At 39.4% G+C, this 24,563-nt stretch overlaps 1 protein-coding gene across 10 annotated transcripts in view; it reads left to right on the top strand.

Annotated features, from left to right (window-relative positions):
• PARD3 (par-3 family cell polarity regulator) overlaps window positions 1–24,563 on the top strand; it is an 814,686-nt gene that overhangs the window by 521,344 nt on the left and 268,779 nt on the right. For all 10 annotated transcript variants that reach the window (XM_089668705.1, XM_089668703.1, XM_089668701.1 and 7 more), the window contains one exon: window positions 4,462–4,678. In XM_089668705.1, coding sequence (XP_089524831.1) covers window positions 4,462–4,678 — 217 coding nt within the window. The remainder of the gene's footprint in view (window positions 1–4,461; window positions 4,679–24,563) is intronic.

Raw genomic sequence — 24,563 nt, 5'->3', positions numbered from 1 at the left:
ATCTCATGGAGCACTGTTCAATCCATCATCCGAAAATGGAAAGAGTATGGCACAACTGCAAATGTACCAAGACATGGCCGTCCACCTAAACTGACAAGCCGGGCAAGAAGAGCATTAATCAGAGAAGCAGCCAAAAGGCCCATGGTCACTCTGGAGGGGCTGCAGAGATCCACAGCTCACGTGGGAGAATCTGTCCACAAGACAACTATTAGTTGTGCACTCCACAAATCTGGCCTTTAGGGAAGAGTGGCAAGAAGAAAGCCAGCGTTGAAAGAGAGCCATAAGAAGTCCCATTTGCAAGAAGCCATATGGGGGAACACATCAAACATGTGGAAGAAGGTGCTCTTGTCAGATGAGACCAAAATTGAACTTTTTGGCCTAAAGCAAAACACTGTGTGGTGGAAAACTAACACTGCACATCACCCTGAACACACCATCCCCACCCTGAAACATGATGATGGCAGCATCATGTGGGGATGCTTTTCTTCAGCAGGGATAGGGAAGTTGATCAGAGTTGATGGGAAGATGGATGGAGACAAATACAGGGCAATCTCAGAAGACAACCTGTTAAGAGTCTGCAAAAGACTTGAGACTGGGCGGAGGTTCACCTTCCAGTAGGACAATGACCCTAAACATACAGCCAGAGCTACAATGAAATGGTTTAGATCAAAGCATATTCATGTGTTAGAATAGCCCAGTCAAAGTCCAGACCTAAATCCAATTGGAGAATCTGTGGCAAGACTTGAAAATTGCTGTTCACAGAAACTCTCCATCCAATCTGAGCTATTTTGCAAAGAAGAATGGACAAAAAGTTCACTCTCTAGATGTGCAAAGCTGGTAGAGACATCCCCAAAAAGACTTGCAGCTGTAAATGCAGTGAAAGGTGGTTCTACAAAGTATTTACTCCGGGGTGCTGAATACAAATGCATGCCACACTTTACAGATATTTATTTGTAAAAAAGTTTGAAAACTATGTATCATTTTCCTCCCACTTCACAATTATGTGTCACTTTGTGGTGGTCTATCACATAAAGTCCCAATAAAATAAATTTACATTTTTGGTTATAACATAACATGTGGTAAATTTCAAGGGGTATGAATACTTTTTCATGGCACTATACCCTGTAATTTCAGATAAACAAGGAGTCAAGTCAGATTTCCAGTTTCTAACTACCATAAAATGCTGCTGACAGGAAGTTTAGAACGAACGATTGAAACCATGGTGGATATTTTTCCATACCTTCACTCCAGATTGCCTGTTCTCAATTGGCCTTGGTAATAATACCTGTTACTGCTGTTATCAATGTAAACAACGCATTCCAAAAGCTTCTGCTATGCAGACAGGACCATAGCCACGTGGAGGACTGTGCACACTTGATCACATCCCCTCCAACACAAGTTGTTACCATTGGTGGGAAGACTTAAAAAGAAAGTCCTGCTGCACCATTTGTGTCCTGACCTTTGAAGCTGAACCTTAGGATCACTTATATAATCTTTAACCTGTTTCACCTTCCTACCCTCATTCTTTTTAATGAAAAGTAAATGCTTTGGCACTTACTCAACTCTGTATGTCCTGGTGACAGTAGTGCTTTCCAGGCAGTTCTATTTCCAGTTGAGCCTGTGGTAGGCAGAACATTGTGTCTGTCAATACAGGGCTCTATTGTAAAAATCTTCTTTGGTAATTAGCAAACACTAGTAAAGCATGTGGGGCCAAAAGAACACCACAAACTTGAAAAGGGAAATATAGGTCATTAACAACATTCAGAATTTGAAGAATGTACGGTCAATATGTTTCAGGTAGAAGCATCATAAAGGTGAACTTGCACTTGAAATGTTAAGCTGGTTTTGGTTCTGCGGTCATGGTGATTACATTTCGCATCATCATTTCATACTGATGACATGAAGTATTATGACAGGTGGAGGTTATAAATACACACTGTAAAGCCATTACTGTTAATAATTAAATTGCCAGCTGAGGGTCCATGTCTCTTCTCTTCTGTGTTTGACATCTGATGGGAGGCACACAATGGAAAGCATTCACACTCCTATTTAGGTCTTGAGCAAAAGAACGTCACAATGCTTATATGCACCAATCGGATACCTTGCTTAATTTCCCTAGCGCAGTTTCAATGATGAAAACTAAACCTGCCTAATTGTTGCTGACAGGAGACCTATTTTTTCCCAATCTATTTTTCATAGATCATTCTCGGTCTTAAAGTTTGTTGTATTCTAGCTCAGTGGTTATGGGATATATCTAAAAATTCTGACTGCCGATTATGGTGTAAAGAATGCTTGGATTTAGAGATGATAGTAGTGGTTGTTCATTCCTGTTAGAAATCAATAATTGTGACACTGATTTAACAGACACTAGCAGATCCCAGCTGGAAGTATTGAACAGCTTTTCAGAGTGGGGTAGGTGGAATCTGAAGGGGAATACATTTTTTTGAACGTGTATTGTAGTATATTTTCTATAGAATACATTTTTTCCTGCACACAGGGGTGATGGGTGTTGGTAGAACCCACCTCTTGTTCTTTTACAGAAACTTGTTTGAGTACATATTGCTTTTCTCTGATTCCATTGAGGCATGGGAAGCCCAATGTTCCTAACCTGCCATTTCTATCTTCACTAAGAATTATGTTAAGTTTTCAGTATTTGACATGGGATTGAGTGGATTTTGGTGCTGCTGCTGCTTTTTTATCTTTTTTAAGTAAACAAAAGAAGGCAACAAGAAAAAGGGGTAAAGGGGGCGGGGAGGCTAGGGGGACTGAAGAAGGTGGCACGGGCAAATGCTGGGTAGAGTCATTTTAATTGGATAACATCTCTGATCTCTTGAGCCTTTTGTAAACACTGTCCAAGCAGCCCAAGTGGAAGTATTATCCATGCTATCATGTTCCACAACGATCAGACTTCCAAGTTGCATGAAAGGTTCCACAGCCAATTTTGTGGCAGATACTACCTGTGACAAGTGCTCCTATGTGGGAATTATTGCTCTCAATACAGTAAAAGATTATGCAAAATGCTTTTTAATGGATTTGTTGGTACCATGAATAATGAAGAGCTGAGTGGTTCAAGGGGTGTTCTTTATTTTGTTACCTGTTGCTTTTTTCAGTACGTCAAGGAATTTGAGACAATTATGTTCAACTAGAAAAAAAAAAACAATAAAAAATATAAATTAAAAAAAAATCATGTTTTCTAATGCTTTATCTAGATATCACCAATTCCTAACTGCCTATCCCTGTAAAGCAAGCATCCCACCGAACAGTAAGGCTTTTAGATAAATCTGGAGATTCAAGGCTCTCAAATTCTGTTCTCTTAGAAGTCTGGTGACCCCATACCTTGCACTGACTGTCTAGCAAACCGCTCACATTTGTTGTCAGTGAGTGAAAATGCTGTCTGCATTCTGTGATGTATAAGAAGGGGTAAGGAGGCTGTGTCTATAGAAGGTTCTGCTTAGGTGGCCATGTTAAGTAGTTGGCAAGTATTCTATATCTGTCGACAGAAATGTCTGAGTACTCCCACCTCAGAAACTTGAGTTTTTGAACTGTGTAATCTGACATCCACATTAGAAGAGTGTCCTTTAGAGAGGGATACAGAGAGATGAAGCAATAACTTACATTTGCTAAAATGCTTAGGGGCTCATACACTATTTATGTGAAAATTTAAATTAAAAGATGCACTTATTATTTAATAACCGGAACTGAAAAGTTGTTAATAAGTTTAGATGACTATTATTAATTTGACAATTATGAATTTTACTCTTTATAGTAGTTTCAAAAATAAAGAGCTGTACCCATACAGAAACTCATTACCCTTCAATTGATACTTTACTAGGTGTCACATCACAGTTGGAACCTCTAAACAAGTCTTTTGAGCAGGGTAGGTAAAGTGCTTGTAAAACTCCACTGTCTTTGTACTCTGGGGATGACTGACAAGGATCAGAACAGATTTTAAGCAGCTGCTACTAGCAAACTATCAGGCTTACTTTTTTGTCTTTAGAAAAGAAGGAATGAGATTTGGTTGGTAATAGGTTGCTGTGGTCAGTTTCTTTCTCTGATTTCCCTTTCACTGCAACCTCATGTGTTTTTTTAATTAATTCACTCTCAGACCTTTTTCTTACACTGGTGCTGGGTGGAGGCTGCAAAGGAATGTAATGTGAATACCCTTAATTGCGTCTAATACTTTATCAGGTACCAGTCAAATACTGCAGGAACATAAGGACAGTTCTACCACATGGGGTAGGTTAAATGCAAAATACATCTCTGTTTTATTTATTGGAACATACTGTATATGCTAAGCCTTTCACATGTCTTCACGTTTGGAAACTGTTATTTATTTTCTTCATGCATTTTCAATGGTAGCAATAATGGTCAGTCTTTCATTGGTTGGGTCAGTTGTTGCCACTGTCGTGATTCTGTGTACTCTGTCATTTTTACTGACATTTTATTTATTTATTTTTTCAGTGGAGGAAGACACTGAAGAGAGCTCTCGATCTGGGCGAGAGTCAGTTTCTACTGCCAGTGACCAGCCATCTCATTCTCTAGAGAGACAGGTTAATGGGTCAAGCCAAGACAAGAATAAAAAGGAAAAGAGTAGTAAAGAGAAGAAAAAAGACAGAGATAAAGATAAAGGCAAGGCCAAAAAGGGTGGCATGCTGAAAGGTCTGGGAGATATGTTCAGGTAGGTACAGTTCTATTTTTACACAAACAATATTTATACTTGGGCACACAATATCCTGTTTTATACACGTATGTATCACATTATACGTTTAAAGTCTTGTTTTAAATAATTTATTAGATTCCTTATACTCTTTTGTTAGGCTAGGTTTAAGATTTTGATACCTCCTCTGCTAGATCGTTTTGTCTTGTTCAGTCAATTTTTGGCAGTCCAACAAACAAATATTCATGATAACTAAAATGGTCACAGGTTTGGTCTGAGACATCATGGGGTTTATTTACTAAAGCTGGAGAGTCCAAATTTAGACTCCCTTCTGCATAGAAACCAATCAGCTTCCAGGTTTCATTGCCAAAGCTTCATTGAACAAGCTGAGGTTAGAAGCTGATTGGTTTCTATGCAGAAGGGAGTCTGATTTTGGACTCTCCAGCTTTAGTAAATAAACCCCCATGAGTCTCTGAGTTTGGGGATGTCATGGTAAGTAATATCATGTATCTCACTTTACTATCCTGTTAGAAAATATATACACCAGCTTCTGTCCCTGAGACGCAGCATTTGGTTTTAGTTCCTCTTAGAGTGGCTGATGAGCTTGGAAGGAAGCAGTGGCCTGCTATTGTAAGTCCTGTGGCTTCCTCCTTAAACATATGTTTAGCATTACGAGTGTTAAGCAATGAATTCATTAATTGAATGGTTAAATAAAAGTGGTTGAACAAAAGGATTGTAGGGGATATATTTTTTAAATAGCAAATGTATAACTATTTAATATCATAAAAAAGCAGAAGCATCCCCTTGACTTTCCCAACAGTTGAAAAGTGTCACCTGTAGCATACATTTCTAAGACCCTATCCACTGTGGGTAACAATTTATTGAGTCACATTCCAAGATTAATGCAACCTCTTCAGAGTTTTTAAAGCAAAATGAGATAACACATTATACAGTGTTGTGATGAACACACCATAATTTGATTTTTTTTTTCTTTCTGCAACGTAAATGACATATACACGATGAAGGTCCTTTTAGGTAATAAACTCTCTTGGATGTCCTGGTCAGTGATTAAACATCAGTTATTGGGAAGATTTGACTCATTTTATTTAAATGAAATCTTTAAGTCCATTTCACTGGTATAATTAGGTGACACAAAAATAGACTGCTTGACACTTTGACTCTTCTATTCTCCAATACCATGTCAGTCTCTAATCTACTTCAAACACTGTCAGTAGAGAACCTTGTTTTAGCCAGCACACATCTTGGTGTTCATCACACATTGATCCCTGCTGTCCCCATTTCATGAAAGCGTTCGTAGTGCTTGTGAAGGTGGACAGATAGTGCTGTTTATCACATGGCCTTCTTAGATTGCATCAAGTTAAAGTGAAGCTAGTTTCATCTTCAGTTATATTATATGGTACCCATTGTTTTGTCACCACAAAATGCAGGCTGCAGCTACAGAGAAATCCTAATATGAAATACATCTGTGTGCACTTTCTCTATGGTACCACTGATGCTTAGCAAGCATGGGGATATTGGATCAATATCTAAAATGGCTACAACACCATGTAGATTGCAAGTCACTAGTCTTCATAAAATAGTATATGACAACTGCATGAACTTATATATTCACCCTGTAAAATGTTTTATATGTTGGTCAGCTGTTCAGAAATAGTTTAGACTGCACCCAGATTGCCAAATTATAAGCATCTAGCCACTCTGTGTTAATTACTTGGACCATGGTAGCATGCATAACTTGGTAGATATAGTCACCGTGCAACCTGATTTTCAATTGAAATTGCATCTAGATTTTAATTGAAAGAAAAGAATATCAGACATAACTTATTCTCATCCTATACATGGTATAATTTCCTAGCATAATCACCAGGTAATTTGCATCATTACCACACCTGTTACTGCTCATTGTAATACTAATGCCTCTAATTATTTGGAAATCTTTTCCTGATCAGAGAAGCACTTGTCTATATTCCCAACAGTCTGTTTTAAAGTCTACAGGTATCTGATTCTTTTCCTACCTGGGTATTGTGATATACTGCAAAAAAGAACCATTTTTTATAAGATCTGCACTAAAGATTTGAATCCATATAATGTGCTTTCACTAATTGACTAAGAATTTACCTTATTTCACAACTAGTTTCGCATGGAGCTGCACAGGCCCTCTATTTTTCTTCAGTTATTTACTTTGGCCAATTTGTGAGATTTGTGTTTATGTTGAACAGTATTTAAGGGCAATAGAGTGGCTACAGTGAAGAAATTATCCAGTTTAGTAGTGATCTGTCCATCCAATAGGAAGAATCTAGTTCAAGTAGGTGATCTCTCCATTATGCCTGTCATCCATTACTGTGTTGCTCAACTGGATCATTCACAGGGCAATCAAGGCAGCTGAACATATCTGGGTCACGTCACAAGGGAAAATGCACTTCTAGGCAGTTGGTGTAAAATGGGTCAGACTATGCCAACACAGACAGTCCAAATGTGTAGTATCTCTGTGTCTACTAAAGTCCTTACTTATCAGTGACAATCAAAATGATTGTGGAGGGGGTTTGTAGTTGCATCTACTACCAAGGCCCAAATTTTGCCCTATTTCATCTTTGCTGTGCTGCAATGCCTTACCTCTACTAGAAGCTGAAGTGATTAGTAGGTGTATTCACTAAAATGTTCACCAAAACATAAAATCACCAAGTTCTAAGGACAAAGTGAGGAAATGGCAAGAAACTAAATGGGGAAAAAAAGAAAATGGTAAATTGAACATACCATGTATCATATCAGTCATGAAAGATTAAAACAACTGTTTGAAAAGTTTATCCACTTAGTTATTCAATTTGTGGGCGTTTTGTCTATTTTTCATATAATCACCGACCACTTTATTAGGTACACCTGTTCAATTGCTTGCTAACACTTTAATTGATTGCTAATCAGCCAATCATGGCAGCAACTCAGATGACTTGCTGAAGTTCAAACCAAGCATCAGAATGGGGAAGAAAGGGGATTTAGGTGGCTTTGAACATGGCATGAATGTTGGTGCCAGACAGGCTGGTCTGAGTATTTCAAAAACTGCAGATCTATTGGGATTTTAATGCACAACCATCTCTAGGGTTTACAGAGAATGGTCAAAAAAGAGAAAATATCCAGTGAGCGGCAGTTGTGTGGACAAAAGTGCCTTGTTGAGGTCAGAGAAGAATGGGAAGATTGGTTGCTGCGACATTCAGATGGTAGGGTCAGAATTTGACGTAAACAACATGAAAGCATGGATCCATCCTGTCTTCTATCAACTGTTCAGGCTGGTTGTGGTGTAATGGTATGAGGGATATTTTCTTGGCACTAGCAAAGGTATACCTAATAAAGTGGCCAAGGAGTGTTGAAGTCAATAGGGGGTGTTTTTGCATTGAAGTCAATAGGGGGTGTTTTTGCATTGAAGTCAATAGGGGGCGGTTTTGCATTGAAGTCAGGGGCGCAATTTTATTTTGACGTAATTAGGGGGCGTTTTTTAATTTATGTCAATAGAGGGTGTTTTTGCATTGAAGTCAATGGGATGCGATTTTACATTGAAGTCAATAGGATTCAATTTTGCATTGAAATCAATCGGCACCTTTTTTTTTCTATTGCCAAAGCGCTGATAACCCGATTGTCAGCACCAATATATCAGTGCATCACTATTGTATGCCTAGCTTTTATTTAGGCCTTCCCCTTGTTTGTAAAGGATCTTATATATCCAAGTCAATGGTATATCTAGTTGTAGGCAGTCTCATTCAACTGGATGTTTTAGCTAGAACAGGGTGATTCCACAATTTTCACATCTCCTATCCTCTTTTTGGACAATAGCATCTGCCTTTCCATGGTGTTTCAATCAAAGTGTTGGTGTTATCTGTGCGGTGCTAAATGGTCAGGTATTTTCCTGAAACTTATTAGAACTAGAGAAGTGGATTAGCCAAGTTACAAAACGTCTTTAACATTACAGATCAAGTTCATGTGACTAGCAGCTGCTAGGTCTTCTCAGTTATCAAAATTGCCATCATTGTAACAGCCATTTGGCAGTATACTAGGTAGCAGATATAACAAATCATTTCCAAACCCGCTGCTAAAATTTGGCTCTCCACTTAAAAAATTTCTTTAGTTTGACTTGGTGTACTTCAACCCTCTGTGGCCTCCTTTACCTTGTCGGTTTATTTTTCCCGATGGCATGTTCAGTGTTTAACAGTATCCACCTATGGTGTAAATCACAGGAAATTTCCTAGACAAAAGCCTTGTGAATTCCCCCCTCCCGCATGAATAACAATGCATTAGTTAAGTTTAGAAAAAGGCTTTATATTGCTGTCTTGAAGAGTGCTCCTTAGCCATATCTTTCCTTGTATTTTTTTCATGTACTGTGAAGGAATAGAAGTCATTCTGCTGGAATATCATCCCATGCGGACAGCTGCAGGAGATTAGGCCTAGGCTTTATCCATAATCCTTCATTAAAATGTAAATAAACACTGGTTTTAGAAAATAGCACATTGTACACTAGAGGGTAACCTCATTAAAGTGTAAGCAGAATACTTGTAAAGCTGGTCAGACAAGAGGTAATCTGATTATTTGTGAGTGGTCAGACCTCAGAAGGACTTTGGTGCATGTTGTGTAGTCTTCCCCTAAATAGCCAAGTGAGACACTGGCTGATCTACATACAAGCAGGTGAGTAGAATACGAAACCTTCAGAAACTCCAATCCAATGGGTCTCTTTTGTTTAAATTGTCTGTGCTGTGCAACATTCTGTGTCAGTACCTTGAGGAAAGGAACTCCAGGCAGATCTGAAAGTCACAAATTAAGTGTTGTGTTCGATAATAAATACTCAAGCCCCCCTCCACCCCCCTTCCCAAGTGGTGCAAATACTAAAATTAGACTTGGTAGCAGTCTGCTACTGTTTTACTTTACAAACAGAAAACTGGGGGGTGGAATGAGGATAAAATCTTATTTCTTGTAGACTTTGAACTGACAGTGGTGTCATCTGTTTGGCTCTGTGACAGAGCGGTGTAAATCTCAGGATTGGATGTACAGAAATACGCATCTTTTGCTCAGTAGAACAGCTGCCTTATATGTATTGCATTGGTGTATTTACTGCTTGTCTGTACTTCAACTTTCTGGTGACAACCAGAGAACCCCTCATTTTAAAGAGATTTTCACTCACATCCTGTTTTTGGTATGGGACAGAAAGTGAAGGAAAATCTCCCCAATGGGATACAGATTGCAAAGTTAAATTTTACAGGGGTTAGATGAAATCTCGGCTGCTTCAGAATGGATGTGCCGAGATTTGATCCATCAATCGACTGCAGTACAACCAGCCTGTTTGATTTTTTACAAGTGATTACCTCGCAGAACACAGTAGTACTGCAGGAGGGATTCCCCCATCAACACTGACTTTTTTTTGTGCACTTCAAATACAGTTTAAAAAAAAAAAAGAGGACAAAGTGTAATGTGCTGAAATGCACATCACCGCACCCTCTCACTGCAACTGAACCGGACAGCTGCCTGTGTGGTAAAACAGAGCATTTAGCATGCAGCAGTGTGAACGAATCCTTACAGAAGTGGTTTCAAATACATTCTTTTTAGAAAAGAAATGCAAATTAATAGTAACTTTAACTTGTTAGTTTTGCAAATATGTACCTGAATGCAGACAATGAGAGGTTTCCCCATTGGCTTCAATTAGCAGCAACAGATTAATATATTACCTGCTATATATTCCGCTGTGTGTAGAATATATTATGCTGACTTTCTGCCACATCCCACGTTTGTAATGTGTACTCGAGCTTCAGTTGAAGGCTTTGTTAGCATATCACGCCTCACCAATTGCAGCTGAACAATGCAAATGGAATGCCAATCAGCTGGTAAGTTTCTCACTAATGTTCACAAATTCTAATTTATACTGTCCTGACATTCACATACAAAAGAGTGCGGCACAATGCCTTGATAAGTAAAGGCTGATATCTTTGATTTGGGGGGAAATTAAAAATTGCATTATGCCTGAACTGTGGCATACAGCAGGAAACTCCTGATGCATAATGATTTTTTTATGAAGAATGTAACTGGTCCCAATGTGTTGCATCAACAACGTATTGCATTATTAGGTTTTATAAACACATAGATTAATGGGAAAATATACTCCATGGAATTTATAAAGACTGACGCAGACAGATTTTGCCAGTGTCCTGTGTGAATTCCAAAAGTGGTGCAGCATGCGCCAAATTCATGTACCTGTCTAGAATTTGTGCTGGAATTTAGATTTTTACTTTTAGTATGCATGCTAGGCACTTTTGCAAAATCTGTCTGCCTCAGGGTCTGTCTCTGTGCTCCAGAAGAGAGTCTGTCTTCATTCCACTTTTGTAAGATACAAACTGTCAGTATTTTAGTTTGAGTTTGGCGCATTCACTGTAAAAGTGGCACATTCTAGAACACCCTCAATTTGGCGCATGAGTTGCTGTCATATCCAAAATGATTGCATGTGCTTCATGAATTTGGCATAATATATTAACGAGGGATTAATGGCAGAAAAGTGCATCAGCAGCTTTATAGAATTCCCTTCTCTGTATTTTGTAAATACTTGTGGTGGGAAATCTTTGTAATATTTTACAAAACTATTTTACTATTTAAACACTCCCAGCTGGTCCCAATGTCCTCTGTGTGTATACGGAAAAATCTCAATTATTCCTGTAGAAAGACTGTCTATTGATCAAAACCAATAATGAATGGCGTCTTCATATTTGTCCGGGAATGCACAGAAGACTTCAGGACGAATCAGAAGAGCTCTGAGCGACAACTGTGCAGTAACCCTTGGGCCACACATCACAGATCTGCTAAAATCAGGGACAGGGGAGCATAAGACCTTGACGCAATGTGGGGGTAAAGAAAAGCCAACTTTACAGAAGAGCTGTTCCCCTCACCTGCTGTCTAAACCCTTTTGGTTTTGAAATCCTCATAGTTTTCTATGGCATTTTACATGCTAATCCACACAATGCAGAGCTAAGGAAGTTGATATCAGGCAGCTGGCAAACTGTCAAGAGAGGCAAGATTTTTCTGAACCATTACATACATATTACACTTACCTTTCCAATTAATGACAATTAATAGTTTTCACCCTTAAGCCCATTTAGGGCCTTGTTACATAAGCAACAGTGAAATGTTGTGTAATTGCATCAACATTATAAGAAAAAAAAAACTTGCAGTAAGATGCATGAAATAATGTTCTACATGCAGCCTTCATAAAAGTCAAGCACTGATGAAAGCTCACATACTAGCCTTTGTCATCTGTAAGTGTTGATAGATGGCACATACACATCTGTAGCGTGGATATCCAAAAATCCGTATGGATATCTATGACCTTCTTATGCAATCATCAGCTGATGGTCAAACCAAGTCCAGACAGCATCCTAAAAGAAGAAATCCAGGAATGGTATATTTTTACATGGTTACATTGGTCCAGGTTGAACTATGTATATACCATACCTGGCTGATGCCCCTGGAAACTGGAAATCACTGAAGCAGACACCACTACTCCAGGGACTTCCACTTGCACCCGCGTCCAGTGCTGAGTGGCCGGCCTGATGCATTGTGAATAAAGGAGTTTGGCCACTATTCACAGAATGCTTTGAATGAATGCAAAGCATTCTCTGATTGGACAAGGTGGAGAGGCGGGGCAATGACATCAAACTTTCCACCTTTTTCAATAAGAGAATACTTTGCATTAATTCAGAAAATCCAAAGTATTCTCTGAATGGCGCCTGTGGTGTGTGGCCAACATCCTGTGTTCACAGTGCATCATTCCGGCCACTCAGCACGGCTCCTGGAAGCAAGTGGAGATCACTGGAATAGTGGTGTCTACTTCAGTGATTCCAGGGGGATTGGACAAGTAAGGTATATACATGCAGTAGTTACATTGGTCCAAGCTAGACCAATGTAAGTGCAGTATGTATAAAATAATGAAAATTTAAAAACATACCATACCTTTAATTCTGTTTGTTAATGGAAGGATGGCTGCATGTCACAGGGCTGCCACCCCAAAGGTAAACTCCTAAAGATTGTCTTCTATAGAGAACCTCTTTAGGGTAGCTGTAATAGCACTGGGCAGCCTGTTACAGAACAACCTGGCATCTGAAAGCTACACCCATACTGCTTAATGCTGAAGTAAATGAACTTGGCATCATATCTACCTTAACCCATGCTCTTGTTATTGTAGACCCATTAGAATCCCTCCGCATACTGATGGTTACTCTTTATGTGGCCATATTTAATGAGCAATTATAGGATGCTTTAATAGTTTTCAGTGTATTGAGAAAACTTTTTGGAGACACAGCACAATCCATCCTTTCACTTTTTTTCTAAATGGGCTCTCACCAGCCTGCTATTACACAAAATTTGAGGAATGATTGGAAGTGGTAGAAATACCAATTGACCTATAAAGCTATTATGATGCATTGTTATAGACAGCATTACATTATTCATGTTGCAGTGCTTAAATGTTTTCTCCACATCCCTCTTTCTCATCTTGCTTGGTCTTTGTGTACCACAATCTATAACTTAGCTCAGCCAGCAAAAACACTAATGGCTCACGTAACAATGTTTAATAAGCCCAATAAGATGAGCTGAAGATTATAGATCTTTCCAGTTGAGGTAATATGGGGCTGCAGAAAAATTTGGATAGCTTTCTAGTGAAAAGAAAGAAATGGCAAAAAAAAAAGATATTCGGCTATGTTTCAAATCAATTTTTGTACATTTTATCTGTTTACTTTTACTCCATGCTAGGTTTTATCTGGAATCAAGAAAATAACTGAATGCTGAACCAGGAATGCTATTAATGGGTGCTTTTCAAATATTTTCACTGAGTACTCACTAGAGGTTGTTGTAAATGTTGCTTATTGCGCCATATTCTCAGGATCATATTTCATGGAAGTGTAGAGGTTCTCCCTCTAGTGGTTTCATGTCTATAAAGCAGGGCAGTCGGCATTCTTGATGAACGACTGCATCAGTAAGATGTTTATCATGCCAGACCATGAAAGGAAAGTTGTTTCTCCCAGAACAGCAGGTGGGGAAACACCTGCCCATTCCCCCACTCCAGGACCTATTACAGATTTATTATATGATCCCCTAACAAGAAGATTACTACCTCCATTTTGGCTAGGATATTCAAATAAACCTGGCAGTTTGTTTTCATAAATTGTCCAAATTTACTTAGGTTAAAGTGCTTCTAAAGGCTGAAGGTTTTTTACCTTCATGCGTTCTATGTATGAAGGTAAAAAAAAACCTTCAATATTCAGCCCCTCCTCCCCTTTCCAGCCCTCCTTACACTTACCTGAGTCCTATCTCAATATAGTGATGTGCATGAGAAAAGAGGCAATTGGCTCCCGCTGCTGTCAGTCACAGCCAGTGAGGAGGGAGCAGGGGTGGGCTTTGTGTGTCTTATGGACACACAGATCGGAGCTTGGGAGTGAGCCCACACAAGTGCCCCCATAGAAGGTGGAGAGGGGGGGGGGCAGGAGCACCTGCCCAGGACCCAAAAGGAAGAGAATAGGAGCTGTGCAAAACTATTGGACAGAGCAGGTAAGTATGATGTTTATTATTTAATTAAAATAAAAATGGAACCTTTACCTGCACTTTAAGCTAGCTTTTTAAAATCAAATACTGTAAGTCAAGTCTTTTTCTATATAATATAGTATTGTATAGCAATATATGTAGAATAATAGGAAAGCAGTTGGTATTCCTTGTATGTACCTATGGCATGTTTAGCGGAAAACCTTCATACATGGAAGCCATTTTCCACGGCCTGCCGGAACACTCCCAGGGGATCGGTATTCACAGAAATTGTTGGCATAAATCTTTTCACGAACGTGTATTCATCCTGTAAACAGCATCATTGATAAAGTGAAGTGAATTGCAAGAGACATTTTAATATACACAGCTTTCTTATTAAGAGCATTAAAGTGACTTTTCTTCTGAACGCCTATTCATTTGATTTGCACATTAGAATATTACTACAAGAGCCTCAGGAATGAGCCATGCAATAAACAACATGCTGTAGGATCTGTTGTGTGCGTCTTTATCCAATTCTGTTTTATGATTATTTAACAGCGCCAGCCCTGATAGACTTGAAAATTACATTTATCTTCCCTTTGTCGCATTGAGCTAGGCTTGTATTGAGCGTCTTCCTCTCACAGGCCCTTCTGTATATTTAGTGGCAGAAGTAAACACATTTATTTTCATAAAGAATTACATGCAGTAGCGCTGTTGCCCAGAGCCCTATTGAGTAAGGTTACATAGAGCCCTGTGAAGGGACTATTCTCTGCACCTGCTTAGCAGAATACCACATCACTTAGCCTTCTGTCAAAACAAAGCAGCTCTAACACACCTTATTTCTGTCACCAACTGCTAGAAATATGGAACAACTTTGAAAACGATGGCATCCTGGGGGATTTACGTACACTTTTTTTGTGAACGGATTGTACGGAGTGACCGCATTTTCTGTTTGTGTGATTAGATCACTGCTTTTTCCAGAAGTTTGGCACAGTTTATCATATAACTGGAGTCCCCCTAAACTTAAAATATATATGAACCTTTACCTTGTAAAACAACCCTTTCAGTTTAAAATAGAAATGAGACATAACCTATATGTGTATAGATTTGAAGTGACATTAAAGCTTCATTTTCAATTAAAATAACAAACATGGTATACTTACCTGCTCTTTCAATGGTTTTGCAAAGAGCAGCCCCAATTCTCTTCTTCTGGGATCCTCCGAACCCGTGGCTTTCCTTGAGGGCACCCATTCGGGTTTGCTCCCAAGCCGCCCTGTCTGCGTCTATTGACACAGAGAGCGGGTCACCCCTCTCATTCATCACAGTACCTGATTGACAGCAATGGGAGCCAATGGCTGGGGGGATCCTGCAGCACTGAATATATTTCACCTTAAGGCATTAGGTGAAAAACCTTAAGACTTTAGAACCACTGTAAAAAAGATATAAATACCCTTTTTATTAATTGTTGTGTAGGTGATCACATGACCTCTGTTCTCAGCTGTATGAGAGGCTGAGAGAGGTGGCGGTGGAGACTACAGGAGGACGTGGCAGTAGGAGGCAGAGAGTAGCACACTGATCTTCCCAATGAAGAGCTGTGCAGGGAGGCATGTCAGCACAAGTCTGATCATTGAAGGACAGGCAGGCTATGCTCCCAACACAGCCAGAAAACTGTTCACACTGAGATAAATGTGCTCGTATGCCTAGCGTGGTCCGTTTGTGTGAAATACCTGGTGATCCTGCCAGTCCCTTTGCTTTCCAATTTCAAAGGAAGCAATACAAGGAGTGCAGGGTAATTTTTAATATAAGTACAACAGACATATCAGGGATATGATATGTTGCTTCTGGGTCCTTTAAGCATCATTTTAAGTGAGAAAAAGTCTCTAATGCAGGCCATACATGGGTCGAATTCCGAACGAATCTTCTTTCAAAAATTGTAACTAAGAATTTTCTTTCGAATTTCGCACCATTAGTGGGCTGCAGCATCAGCCGATTTTCCTACGGCCATGAAATTTGAGTGATCGGGCATGTTGCAAATTTTTTGAAAAGCAAACAAATTTCTAATCAATGATTGGAGAATCATGCAAGAAATATAATAAAAAAAGAAATGAGTATGAGCTGTGGCCTGGAAAGAAAAGAAGATTCCCAGCCACGAAAAATGTTTTCTGTAACAACATGAGGTGAAATTGAATGCTTGGTTGGTCGAATTTCGAAATCAATGGTGGCACCTTCGGATTACAAAATGCGCAAACTTTCTGATTTTCTAAAGAAAGTTTGTTCAGAATTCGACCCATGTATGGCCTGCATTAGCCATCCCTTTGATAAAGAACATCATAGTTTGTGTATCATTTTCCGTATACAGGGACCCTTAAGAATCTGCAGTAAAGTTTTACGAAAACAACCAAACAAGAAAAGCACATACACTCACCAGCCACTTTATTTGGTACACCTTGCTACCCAGTGTGGTCTGCTGCTGTAGCCCATCTGCTTCAAGGTTCGATTTGTTGTGCGTTCAGAAATGGTATTATGCATACCTTGGTTGTAACAAGTGGTTATTTGAGTTACTGTTGCCTTTCTGTCATCTCAAACCAGTCTGCCCATTCGACTTAAACATCAACAAGGCATTTTTCGTCCAAACAACTGCGGCTTATTGGATATTTTCTCTTTTTTTGGACCATTCTCTGTAAACCCTAGAGATGGTTGCACGTGAAAATCCCAGTAGATCAGCAGTTTTTTAAATACTCAGACCAGCCCGTTTGGCACTAACCACCATGCCACATTCAAAGTCCCTTAAATTCCCTTTCTTCCCCATTCTGATGCTCGATTTGAACTTGGTCATCTTTACCGCATCTAGATACCTACATGCATTGAGTTGCTACCATGTGATTGGCTGATTAGCAATTTGTGTTACCAAGTAATTGAACAGGTGTACCTAATAAAGTGGCTGGTGAGTGTATAATCCCACAACAGTGATTATAAGATTTGTATATACCACTAAATCAATGACAAGACTGACAGCTGGAAAAGGATATATGAGTATTATACAGACTAAACTAAAGTCCTTGAAGTCCCCAATCCCAGCAGATGGTGGAAACTTGCAGCCAGCAGGGCATTGAGTTCAGTGTAGCTGAAGAGGATAGTCTCTGATGACACTGCTCAGGGTTCTAACTCTAGGAGGGTTCTTGGTGAACTTTCCTGCAATGATAGGACAATAGGAAGTGGGCAGCCAGCTCTGTAGGCAGGTGACCTGGAACTTGGGATAGGCTCACAGGACTGAGCATACTGTGATATGTACAGAGATGAAGAGGGCAGGGAGACTTCACTACTGCCACCTCAGTACCCCACTGCCAGCACGACTCCTGCTGGCCACATGACACTTGCATACAGAAGCCTCAGCCTGCAGTATGCAGTGGTAAAAAAAAAAAAATAGGAACAATTTTATTTTCCATTATAACACTTGCGATCGTGATGCGATAGTGATTTTATAAGCGCAGCAAAGCATAGACATTATTTAAAGGGTTCTTTAACCCCATGTTAAACATGGTATTTAGCAGCATGTAGCTGCACTTACAATTTTCCATGTCTGCTCTATGCTTTCAGTCTCTTACTACTTTTTATTTAGCTGTGAAAATATTGCACTCCCTGATTTCTGTTTGTTGGGTGGCTCCACTGCTTTCCAGGATCCCCTGGAGCCACCCTTATTTGCCCTTTCCCACCCAGGACTACAGCAAGGCAGCTCAGAAGACCCGATCCACTTCCCAGCTCCTCCTTTCCTTGGGGCCTATTGTCTGCAGTTAGAGTGTGAATATAGGCTGAAATGTTTGCACTGGCCTGGGTATGATATGAAAGCATAAGAGAGGGTGTACCAGCCTTGTGCATTATGCCACAGTATTTCTTTATAAAACAACATAAAATATACTCACAAACATGTAAATTTCAACAGCTTATCAAAATCCGCGTCTCACAGCCTGGTAGTCCGTGATTCGGTAGGTTTCAGAATGAAGGGGAAACTATCCGGGGTTCAGTCAGGCTGACACACTTTGAAAGTAATACCTTCATCAGAGCCACCTGATGAAGATATTACCTTCAAAACACCTGTCTGAAACCCCGGTGAGATTCCCGTTCAGTCTAGAACTTACCGAGTCACAGACTACTGGACTATGTGTTGAGTAGCTAAATAAGCTGTTGAATTTATTTGTGAGTATATTTTATGTTGTTTTATAAATAAATACTGTGGGATAGTGCACAAGGCTGGTGCACCCTTTCTTATGCCTTTTTTTTATGGTGACTAAAGGATACCCCCAGTCCTAGAGAGCAGCAAGGCCAGAAGTAGTATCTTTGTGATGTAGAACTTTCATCTCTACCCCATACCAGACTATCACATGCACAAGAGATTATTTTCTTCAATATGATATGAAAGTTCTTGAACAATAGGTAATGAAAAAGGTGGGTTTTGAGACACAAGCAGAATTTAAATATATCCAAAGTACAGTATTCTTTATTAAAGCATTCTTTAATTTATTTGAAGCAATATATGTTGCTGTAAGTTTCAGTCTGGCACTATTGCCACTGGCATGAGCCTGGGCCATATTTAAGTATTTGTTTGCAGGTACAGTATATGTGAGTAAGAACCACATATCTAAACTCTTATTCCTGATCTAACATAGCACTATGTCAGGGATGCATTTTGTGGAGTTTCAGTATTTTTGGCAAGCTGATCTCATGAATTTTTACCTCCAGCCGAAAGTCAGACTCCTGTTTATCATCTTGGCAGCAAAAATTTGAATTGTCAAGCTTAGGACAAAATCACACTGTTGTGTGTAATGGGACATTGATAAGCTGGTATTCTCTTATGCTAATTATCTCATATGTGCCCAGTTTTCATAACTTGCTTTCTTCGGCTCTTCATTGTTTGTGTCCGTGGCTCAGACTGAACCCTATTAGCTAAACATCCCAAGTCAACCCTGCAGTTAAAGGAAATCTGTAATGGTTTAGAGACCGTTTTATTTTTATTCATTTATAAGCTTTTATACGTTTTATATTGTTTTATATATAATAAAATAGTGCAAATAAACATTTAATTCAGGTTGCACCAATGACATAGGTTTGCGACATACCTTTGGGGGTTTTTAAGGAGGGGCACAGAAGTTGTTTTCCCTTTTTTTTCTGTCCCACATCAACTAAAACCCCATACATAATGGGAAAGGAGGGTGAAGGAATAATTTCTCTGACTTATTCAGCTATGTGTGCGTAGTTTCCTCTTATTTTCTGTAATTTTTTTTCAGCAAAGCAGTTAATGTTAGCTTGGCAGGCATCTTAAAGAGGAGCTCCACCCAAAAGGGGAAGTTCCGCTTTAAGTACTGCTGGAATACAGGCCGGTGAAACGAACTGTAGGGGACACACCACGGGACCTAGGAACAGGTAAGTGGCTGTTTTTTTAAAAGTCAGCAGCTACAGTTTTTTGTAGCTGCTGACTTTTATTTTTTGATAGGTTGAGTGGAACTCCGCTTTAAAAAGAGCCTTGTATGCTTGTTTGGCTGGTAACAAGAAATGTCAAATATTAATGTGCAAAATATGTATTCTATGTCTGACAAATAAAATCGAAAAATACTAATATTTTTGTTAGTCCTGAACATAATACAGATTTGTACAAAAACATTATATATTCCTCTCTGCCAAGAACATTACCATACCAAAATGTTAGGTCTGAAGGTTGCTAGGATTACACTTTGCTCTTAAAGTGATATTAAAGGCAATTAAAAAAAAAACACATGTTTTTCTTACCTGCTCTGTGCAGTGGTTTTGCATAGAGCAGCCCTGATCCTCCTGTTCTCGAGTCCCCCTCTGGCGTTCCTGGCCCCTCCCTTTTTCCCTCAGAGCAAGCAGCTTGCTATGGGGACACTCAAGCAGTCTCGTTCCCAAGCTGCTGGTCTGCATGTCCATTCACACAGAGCTGTGGCTCAACCCCCCCCCCTCTCCATTGGCTCACTGGCTGTGATTGACAGTCTCCGGAAGGCAAAGCTCTTGTACATATCGCTGGATCGAGATAGGGCTCAGGTAAGTATTAGGGGGGTTGGGGGGGCTGATGCACACAGGAGGCTTTTTACCTTCATGCATAGAATACATGAGGGTAAAACACCTTGAGCCTTTATAATCCCTTTAACCTCCCTAGCGGTATGATTATGTCAATATTTCTGTGCTCAAATGGTACATTTTTTTGCTTGAAAATATGTCTTTTTTTTATTGTAGGCCTGTAATTTTTAGGAATAACTCACTGAAATCTGTCCAAACAAGAGTCTAGTAAACATCCCAAAATCATAAATTATAATTTAATAAATAATCATAAAAAATAATATAATAATACATTTAATTCAATAATATAATCAAACCAAAAACACTGAAATTTGAAATAGAGCGCCAAGTTCACACATCACTGAGCAAAGTCACAAAATCGTTTTCAGTGTCTGATGACGAATTTCCCCACAAATCATCACTCAATTCTGCAAGTGGTTCTGATTTACTATCGCTGTTCTCTAGCTGGTCTAAAACTGCTTTTCACCTAAAGGGACGCTTTTTGGACGCCATGGATGTTTCTCAGTTTCCAGGTAGAAAGAACAGTAAAAATGCAGGCAGGGCACAGGACAAAGCACTCGGGACAAAATGTATGTGAAATGGTTTGATACAGTAATGTAATACTATCAGATTTTAGTGTATTTCTTGAATGTCACTTTTTAAAATTTTTAAATTTCCCGCCGGTTCCGCCCCCCGTACGTCCCGACATTGCAGGGAATGGAACCCAGAAGACTGATGCCGGCATCGGCCGGAGGAGATGGGCAGGGACACTGCAGGGGGGACATTGCGGGAGCAAAGGACAAGGTAAGTGACGAAGGGATCCCGGAGCAACGCTGCAGGGTAATCCCGAGTGTACCTCGGGGTTACCACTTTTGGCACTGATAATTAACCCCGAGCTACACTCGGGAATACCGCCAGGGGGGTTAAATGCATTTAGAGATGTCAATCTCCAGTTTTCCATTAAAAACTCTAACCTCTGCTGTGTACTCTTATGAAGAAGTACACACCCTACAAAAAGATTGTTAATGTGTTAATGATGGCAGACACAGGAGGTCAGCTGTTTATGTAAAGTTGTATTATAAGTCTGTTACATAATATGACTTAAATGTATGCAACTTGGTGGATATTATTGAAAAAATATTGAAGCAGGCTTTGCATCAAAATGCAAAGTCTGGTTAGGCCTCTAACCAACATGTAAAAATGGAATTAAACAAAAAATATATTTCCTTTCTGGGAAAGCTGAGGATCCCAAAACTTATGAGAAGGCACTCTACTACCTGGACAACATATACCTTTAATTTTTTTTTTTTTATATATATAGATATATATATTTTTTGTTTAATTCTACATTTCTAAGGAGGAGTGGAATAGGAGACTAAACTGTCAGCACAAGTCTGACCATTGGAGGACAGGCAAACTGTACTCCCAGCACAGCCAGAAAACTGAAAATGCTGGTTTGGATGTGCTCTTATGCCTCCTGTGGTCAGTTACAAATATAAGAGTAGGGAGACAGGTAGGAACACCAGGTATTTCACACAAAAGAAGCAATACACAAGAGCATACTTTTTAACAAGCGTAAATGTTATAACTTACACATATCAGGAAATGAAATGCTGGGGTAACAAAATCTTCAAAAGTACTATTGTCCTATCCAAATGCATGTTTATGAAAAGATCAGATGTATCTTTTTGCAGTAAGATCAGGCCTATCCATCCTGGTAGTCATTTTTGTACAATCTCATCTTCTAGTTGAACCTTTATTAGGTTTATTTTTTGAGAAAAATATTGTTGTAGAATTTACTTAAATTTTTTTTTTTGTTTTATTTTCACATTTTACTTACTTGTCTTGCTGTTGTGTTAAATATAGAAATTTGTAGATACGCCACTTGAGGGAGCTCTGCAATGTGTTGCATTTCCATGGGCTTCACCACTGCTTAAGAACTGATGAGATAAGATATGAGCCACATAGGGGAAATTCATGTCTTCAGATCATCTGCATACCCATTGATGTGCATTGTGAGAAAGCACAGTAATGTAATGAGCAATTAGGGCTGCCTACAATAAAATTTCTAATTAAAAACTTTATATAGAAACTAAGATCTTAAAACATTAGCACACATAGATAAGATGATGTTTTCATTAAGCTGGTTTATTTTACATGTATACCTAAGAAGAAGTACTGAAAAGAGTATGTTTCCTTTATCACAATGCACACAAATAGTATTTGCCAATCCCTACAATACCTTTTGGCATGGTGTTCTTACAAATCCAGTAAAATGAGATGGCAGAACTAAGTTTAGGTTCTCACTTAAACTTCTGCATTTTTATGAATTTTTCATGTGCTCCCATTGTAGGCTATAGGGCCAAAGTTGCACTATGTTGCACCAGAAAAAGTCCTTTCATGGGTGTGAACTAAAAAATAATGGGATTCTTGTTGTGTGCAAGTATGAACATTAGCTTATACAGCATATCTCAAAAATTATCTCTATGCTGACTAGTGTTGCCAACCTACCAGATTGAAATTCACTGACATGACAGCCAAAATTTACTGGTGCAGCCACGTTTTTCCTACATTTTCCAAAAATTACAAAATTACAGTTTTAAGTGCAGATTTCAGTATGTAAGCTACAAACAGGTACAATATGCAATTAGCAATGTGATTTAAGGTAGATATTAAGGTAAAAAAACCCTCTTATTTTTGATATAGTAAGGGCAGGTTATTATAATCCATCAGTGGTCTGGAGAGATTTCCCCTTAATTTCTGTTTTATAGCCACCACAGAAAGTGAGGGGAAATCCCTGGTAGCCACCAGGATCACCGGAATGTAAGTCCCCAATTCTAAAGATTATAAAGACCTCCTGTCTTCATCAGTCCATCCCTCCATCACTTCCTGCCGCCATCCCTCCATCACTTACCTGGTCTTATTGCTCTATTAATCCACCCCACCATCCTCCTTCTGTCCCTTGTTGCTCCATCATTCTTTCTGATCATTGCTTCATCTGTTCCATCTCTCCATCACCTCCTCTATTGCCCCATTCCTTCATTACTTTCTCCCTCCATCTCTCCTTTAAACTGTGCATCAAACCATTTGTCTGTTGTAGGTCCCTCCAACCTCTTCACCCTCCATCACTTTCCTATCCCTCCCTCCTTTCATCTTTCCATAACTCCATCACACTGTCCTTCTGTCTCTTGCTCCATCCCTCCCTCACTTAATTTTTCTGCCCCTTGCTCCATCCCTCCCTCCCTCCCTCACTTAATTTTTCTGCCACTTGCTCCATCCCTCCATTATACTGTCCATCCAACAATCCCTGTGCCCTATATTTCAGTCCTGTCCTTCTGCGGTCTACAGGACAGAGTAGACCTGCCCCTCGTCACTGCAAGTCGCGTCTTACTCCCACTCAGAAAATCTCGGATCATGCTGGAATCAGATGGTCCCGGGTGGCTCTGGTCCGGAGATGTGCATGGGCAGTTCTGAGCCGATTGTCACAGGCTTTTTAACTGCCACAGTTTTCACCTTATGGGCATGACAAAAATGCCAAGTTTTTACCGGCTGCCCGTAAAACTACGTGCGGTTGGCTGCACTGATGCGGACATCCCCAGTTAGGAATTTACTTAGGAAAAGATGTGCCTTTTTGGCTGATAGAGCATAGCTTGCTAACATATACAACATTTCTTATACCTAAACTTGACCTATTGCCCAGAATCCTACTTGCAGTCTTTAATGAGGAAGCTCTGCCCATCTTTGTTTTGTTATCTTTCATGTGTGCCTTATTAATGTACCAGAGGTAAGAACAGTCTGTGTTGCACCTTACAATGCAGTTTTATTATAGGCTGAAAAGTGATGGCTGATGAATGAAAGGAGCATTTGAATGCTTGCTGTGAGGAAATATAGGCAGTTTTTAAACATTTTCATAAACGAGGCTTGTTTCACAGTTATTGTTGCCAATTTCAACCATCTTCACCTTTTTTAATTTTTATTCTGTTCAGTAAAGAGCAGTAAAAGTAAGAATTTGTTCAGTGTGGCAGCAAAAGCAATTATTTCTTTACTTTTACACAAAGCACATTTGGGGTTGTCAAGTAAGACGGCACCAAATGGCAAACGGTATGTGCGAAGTGCAGTAAATTATAACAGCCAATCAAATTGCTTTTTTTTATTGTCTGATCTGGTTGCTATGGGTCATTGCATTTGCTGATCTTTTGTTGCCCTCTGTGCTTTTTTTTAATTAAGTAAGCTTTAATGACAATGATTTACAATAATTAGAAAGTGGAGCCATTACCAATAG

The sequence above is a fragment of the Staurois parvus genome, unplaced genomic scaffold (assembly GCF_062004578.1).
Source record: "Staurois parvus isolate SC_StPar_1 unplaced genomic scaffold, SC_StPar_1.0 ptg000061l, whole genome shotgun sequence".
In the NCBI taxonomy this organism is placed as follows: domain Eukaryota; kingdom Metazoa; phylum Chordata; class Amphibia; order Anura; family Ranidae; genus Staurois; species Staurois parvus.
The sequence above is the reverse complement of the archived record's forward strand: the minus strand, read 5'-3'. Positions and strand labels throughout refer to the sequence as shown.